The sequence below is a fragment of the Pleurodeles waltl genome, chromosome 6 (genome assembly GCF_031143425.1).
Source record: "Pleurodeles waltl isolate 20211129_DDA chromosome 6, aPleWal1.hap1.20221129, whole genome shotgun sequence".
In the NCBI taxonomy this organism is placed as follows: domain Eukaryota; kingdom Metazoa; phylum Chordata; class Amphibia; order Caudata; family Salamandridae; genus Pleurodeles; species Pleurodeles waltl.
Genome location: NC_090445.1, coordinates 403,866,637 through 403,872,744, shown reverse-complemented (window position 1 = coordinate 403,872,744; position 6,108 = coordinate 403,866,637). Strand labels below are relative to the sequence as shown.

The 6,108-nt window shown below is 45.3% G+C and overlaps 1 protein-coding gene across 1 annotated transcript in view; it reads left to right on the top strand.

Annotated features, from left to right (window-relative positions):
• The first annotated feature begins 894 nt into the window (after positions 1-894).
• Positions 895-6,108, top strand: part of PROK1 (prokineticin 1) — a 232,860-nt gene continuing 227,646 nt past the window's right edge. The window contains exon 1 of the mRNA XM_069238331.1: positions 895-1,019. Within this exon, the coding sequence (XP_069094432.1) occupies positions 948-1,019 (72 nt within the window). The 5' untranslated portion in view covers positions 895-947. The remainder of the gene's footprint in view (positions 1,020-6,108) is intronic.

Below are 6,108 nucleotides of genomic sequence, written 5' to 3'. Positions count from 1 at the left end.
TAAAAGCACAATTGTCTGTAACATTATCTCACCTATTCCAATTGTCTGAAGCACAGTCATCAGAAAAGGCCACTTGAGAGCAGTGGTTCCCAACCTTTTGACTTCTGTGGACCCCCACTTTATCACTAATGGAACCTGGGGACCCCAAATGAGTCATTATTGAAATCCGGGGACCCCCTACTGAGTCATTACTGAAAGCTGAGGCCCTAATTTGTTAATATTATTTAATTTTCTAAGCAGTCGTGGACCCCCTGAGGAGGCTTCACAGACCCCCAGGGGTCCCCAGACCACAGGTTGGAAACCACTGCTTTAGAGGATTAGAATCTTTCTCGCTCAGTAATACAGATGCCACCTCTAGTTCAAAGTCTAATTTGTGCAGTACCGCAAATAAAGTGCATAGGTTTACCTAATGGATCTGTGTGGCACAAAGCCCAGCCAAAGGGTTGGGTCATATTTTCCATTAAAAGGAATATAAATGTGCTTTGACTTTTGCTAAAATCTTTTTTTATCAAGAATAAGCATTGACAGGGGGCAGTGAGATGCGCAGATCAGAAGGTAAAAAACGAGTTTAATTTTCCATTTTTTGTAAACTGCAGCTTTAGCTTCGATTCTTTTTTGGCAACAGGCACGGTGACGTCAGAACTCAACTGTAATAAGTTATTACTGTTGAGTGGAAACGTCATTTCTTTATTGCAGGTGACTAGGGACGTCACAAGTCGACTGTAATTAGGTTTTTATACAGGGATTGCGAGTTCCCATGTGTAATAACCAGAGGAAGTACTCTGAACGGGGGCGAGGGAGGGATGTAAAGAGAGTCAGGGGTGGGTGACTGATATGCAATGACCTGGCGGCTCTCCAATGCAGGCAAAGCTCATAAGGAGGCTGGCTCCGGCGCCGAAGCTTCACTGGTCCTGAGCTCTGAAAGGAGCATCACCTCCTCGCGAGCCATGAGCAGCCCCCTGCAGGTCTGCACCCTGCTGCTGCTGCTGAGCGCCTCACAATGCGCCGTCATCACCGGGGTGAGTCCGGCTCTCACTGTTATTGTATGTTATTTCACACTTTGTGCTTTGGGTTAGTAGGAACGTGGAATCTCGCTCACTCTGTAAAACGCTTGGCGTAATTCAACTGTTTTTCATTATGTGTATCTGCATTTCATATGTTTTTACATTTTATGAGCCCTTTTAAGCGTCCAGGGGCCCTCAAAAGTTATCCAAGGGAAGTTTGGTGCTGCAAGAAAGACTGTAAACAGTATATAGAAAGAGATAGACGAACACATGCACACTCACACTCGTGTATGTATTTGATATATTAGTTATGTACAGATGTGTACCTGTATCTGTACACACACACAAAGCTATACATAGAAATATATTTGTTAGAAGAAGTGGGTGTGTGAGTATAAAGAGTTGGTCGTGGTTCATGTATCGATCTCAAGGGGAGCCTATTAAATTCCAAACGGTGCGCAAATAATGAAATACTGTCCCTGGGGGTTATATTTCACGTCGCCACGTGAAGACGATACATTCATTTATGCGCAGCCACGTTTTGTGTCAATAGTAGTTAGTGCAAGAAACGTCCCTGTTTGTACACAAAGTCGATTTCTTCACATTTTGTCTTGTTTATGTCCTGGACCTGGCTTAAATGCCCGGTTTCCCTGTGCTTCGCCTCGCACAGGTCTCAGGTGCGATCTTGATCAGGTTTTACATTCTGTGATTGATGTTACTTGCCTTGAGTAGCTGCATCACTCTACTAACAGTCCTCTCGCACCTTCACACTGCCATCAACACTCACACCCATCACGGACTGGCAATTTCACACTACTGACAACACTTGCCTGGCCTTATGGGGTAGCAGTCTTTTACAAGCAGCAACACTTGGACAACCTGCGAACTATCAGGCTCACCATACTTTCAACAGTCACTTACCCTCCCACTATCAACAGCCGCTCACAACTCTCACAGGCTAGCGGATCCACATACTGACAACAGTCATATCCCTGATCTTAACTATCAGCAACATTTGCGCACAGCTCATTGAGTAGCAGTCTCTCATTACCAAGAGCACACTCACACCTTCACAGCAACAACACTCGCACACCCCTCAGAATAAGTGTCACACTACCTCAGGCACTCACACACTTCACAGACATTACCTACACACGCCTCACAAACTGTCAGTCCCTCACTACCGAAAGCACTCTCACACCAGTAAAATCTTCTCAATCCCCTCACATAGTGGCAATCCGACACTGTCAGAAACACCGTCACATACCTCGCAGACTAGCAGCGTAGCCATCAGGTCGGGGAAAAGCTGTTTAAAAAAAAAAAAAAAAACATAATCAGGACAGTTTTCGTAATGTCTCGATATTTTAAAGCGCTGACACAAACTGTGCAGAACGCACATTGGTGCAGTTTATAAAGCAGAAATACTACCCACCAACCAGAATCAAAACTCACTCCCGCCTGACCCGTGGCCCCAGACGTGTGGTTGCTGCGAGGCTTCTTAATGTCTCTTGCACAGCACGGGGGTCTTGTATTATAATCACATGCTGGTTTGAGGTAGCACCATAATGTCCCAGAGCTTCCTGCGCTGCTTCATATTCACTGGCAGACTGTACGTCACTGTAGGCCAGCTCTGTAGAGGGTCCCTGATTCCGGGCGGGGCGCGGAGTAGGAACCGGGCTCACAATGGTCTGTATCTGAGCTGACCTTTGGTAGACAGCGATGACGCGTAGGAGTAAATCTTTTACAATTCTTAGCCTTCTAAGCTTTTTTTCATTTTTATTGTAAGAATGTACTCGTGTAGCGCTCATAGTGCTAGAGCCGTGCTGAAAGACAGCTATCTCATTAGAACTGGCAGTTGTGCGCTATATATATATTTATCATATGTTTATTCACACATTTCTGCAGCAGATGCCTCAGCCTATTGAACAGTCTGAGTGACATATGACATGGTAGTTCGTGGTCTGCAGGATAAACGTAGTTGTCTGCACTAACTGCAGTTCCGCAGTTTTCTGAGTTTTGTTAGAAGCAGTGACCTGAAAGCAACATGGATCTATACTGTTGGTTTATTAACCCACTTTACTATCTCATAAGGATTGGAACCAATAACATATAGATCACGCAAAGGACAGATACATTTTTCTCACGTGCTATTTTAGTAATATTTTAGCCTGCAGCGCACAGCGCTTAGTCATACTTCAAGTCGCTTTCTTTCTCTTTATTACCTTTTGAAACTTTGGTTCCTGTTCACTGCGGTCTCCATGTTCATTTCATTCACCCTTTTTAATTTCCACTGATTTTTACTCCTTTCCTTTTGCTCTCCTGTGTTCTGTCGCACTTGGCTAGATCTGCCCTTGTGCACTGCATTCTCTTTCTCCCCTTTCACTGAGCCTTGTCTGTTTTCTACTGCTTTCTTTCTCTTTGTGTTTTTATCTTAACGTTTCCCCTTTTGTGACCTCATATACCGCCCCTGTTCTTAATATCACTTTGTTTACACTTTTCTGATTTCAGCTGTTGCTTGCTTCTGCCCTTCATTGACACTTTGGCCCATATTTATACTTTTTGACGCAAAACTGCGCTAACGCAGTTTTGCGTCCAAAAAATTAGCGCCGGCTAACGCCATTCTGAAGCACCATGCGGGCGCCGTAGTTATTGAATGACGTTAGCCGGCGTTAGCCGCCGGCGCCGTCTGGTGTGTGTTAAAAAAAACGACGTACACCAGGCAGCGCCGGCGTAGGGGGATATGGGGCTTGGGCGTCAAGAAATGGGGCAAGTCAGGTTGAGGCAATTTTTTCGCCTCAACCCGATTTGCGCCATTTTTTTTCACTCCCAACCCCCATAGAAATGACTCCTGTCTTAGCAAAGACAGGAGTCATGCCCCCTTGCCCAATGGCCATGCCCAGGGGACTTATGTCCCCTGGGCATGGTCATTGGGCATAGTGGCATGTAGGGGGGCACCAATCAGGCCCCCCTATGCCACAAAAAAAAATAAAAAAAAACACTTACCTGAAATTACCTTAATGTCCCTGGGATGGGTCCCTCCAGCCTTGGGTGTCCTCCTGGGGTGGGCAAGGGTGACAGGGGGTGTCCCTGGGGGCATGGGAGGGCACCTCTGGGCTCCTTCAGAGCCCACAGGTCCCTTAACGCCTGCCTTTTGCAGGCGCTAAAAAACGGCGCAAAAGCGGCCGTACGTAATTTTTTTTGACCCGCCCACTCCCGGGCGTGAATTTTGCCCGGGAGTATAAATCCGACGCACATGCCTCGGAGTCGATTTTTTAGACGGGAACGCCTACCTTGCATATAATTAACGCAAAGTAGGTGTCCACGCTAAAAAATGACGCTAACTCCATGGACTTTGGCGCTAGACGCGTCTAACGCCAAAGTATAAATATGGAGTTAGTTTTGCGTCGAAATTGCGTAAAAAAAAACGACGCAATTCCGGCGCAAACGGAGTATAAATATGCCCCTTTATTCCTCAGTCCCTTTAAACCATTATTTGATTGTGTTCCTCTTCCCCTCCATTCTTCTCTTCTGTCCTTGCTTGGATGGATACAGGCGAAGTGCAGCAGAGCCGCAGACGTAGAGCTTGGAAGAGCAAATGCTTACCTTTCACACAAAGGTCTCCCTCCCCAGGTTTCACATCATATTACACGGAAGTGGTCGAACGAAAGGTTAAGCTTTGCCATTTCTTCCTCCTCCTCTGATGCCCCACATGGTCTACCCCCACTCACAGGAAGTAGGGGCTTTCAGGTGTGACAGCACCTGCTGAGTAAAGTTACAGCCTCTGATCTCTCGCGACTGGTCCATTGGACCAAGAAAGATTCAAGGGCGAAGGGTTTAAAAAACAAAATAAAACTGCTTATTGATATGTGTCATCGTAAGGGTGCTTTCTATCTTGGAGCATCAAACACAACCGCAGATAACCCGAGCTTTGCTCTCATTGTCTGTTATCTCTTGAGACTACTTTCTAGAAAACAGCTTTGTGGCTGGAACTTTGACATTTACATTATTTAATTATGTTTTCCTAGTGTTGCTAAAAAGGGTTCATTCGGGCAGATGTGCATTCTAATTAGTAAAGTCAACTCCAACCAGTGCTTTAAAACAAATTAAAAGTATGAGAGAGAAGGGCTATGGAGACACGAGGGACACTTGGAGGGTGGTGGAAAAGGAGGTCGTTGGTGGGAGGGAGAAAGGGGGCGCCCAAAACGATAGTCCCACCGGGCGCCACCAGCACTAAAGCCTGCCGTGCATTCAGTAGATTTGCCACAGGGGAGTAACACAGGTCCCTGCATCAAGAGGCCCCCAATCCAACCCACGTTCAATGAATATGTGTGAGATATGAGAGTCACAGGGGCCGCATTTCACATTCTGCAGGAGACCTTATCATTTTGCATTAACGTCACTGGGTTCTCAGTCAATGATATGAAGATTCAGCACATATTCACACAAATACAATCAAAGACACGTTTGCAAGGATAAATGCATTTCCACTCGGGGAGGAGAGGCGGGTGTGGAAAAGAGGGTTGGTCGTACACCACATAAAGCTGGGAGTGAGAATGAGCAAGGGGTTATTTGCAGCTCAGCGTTCCGAGTGACGTCATAAACAATTCAAGCGTCAGTCTCCTTGTCAATGATTTCACCAGGAACCAATCGAGGGATAACATACTAATTGTGAGATGCATACTTGTAATTTTTTTTTTATTTACCAGCATAAACAAGGGCGTCAGCGAACTCAATATAAAAAATGGACAAATAAAAGATTATTGGTATAATTGCTGCTTATCCGTTGCTTATGAATGCGGCTTGTGAATACTGAGCAGTCACCCAATCACTAGCAGCGGTGTACTTTTCACTCAAGTAGATCTGTATTAGGATGGTGACCCTCCACTTTCTCTCCCGCGTCTCTGAAATCCTTTGGGAATACAAACTTTATGAACTTCTTTTATCATTACTTTATTTCAACCTTTTATCAGTCCAAGTTGCACTTCGACAATGCAATGAATAGGTCATTTTATTTTTATGTTATTTATTTGCACATTCTGTAAAGCCCATTAACACAGAGATGGGATTTGGATTTGACAGATGAACAATGCAGGACATTATATAT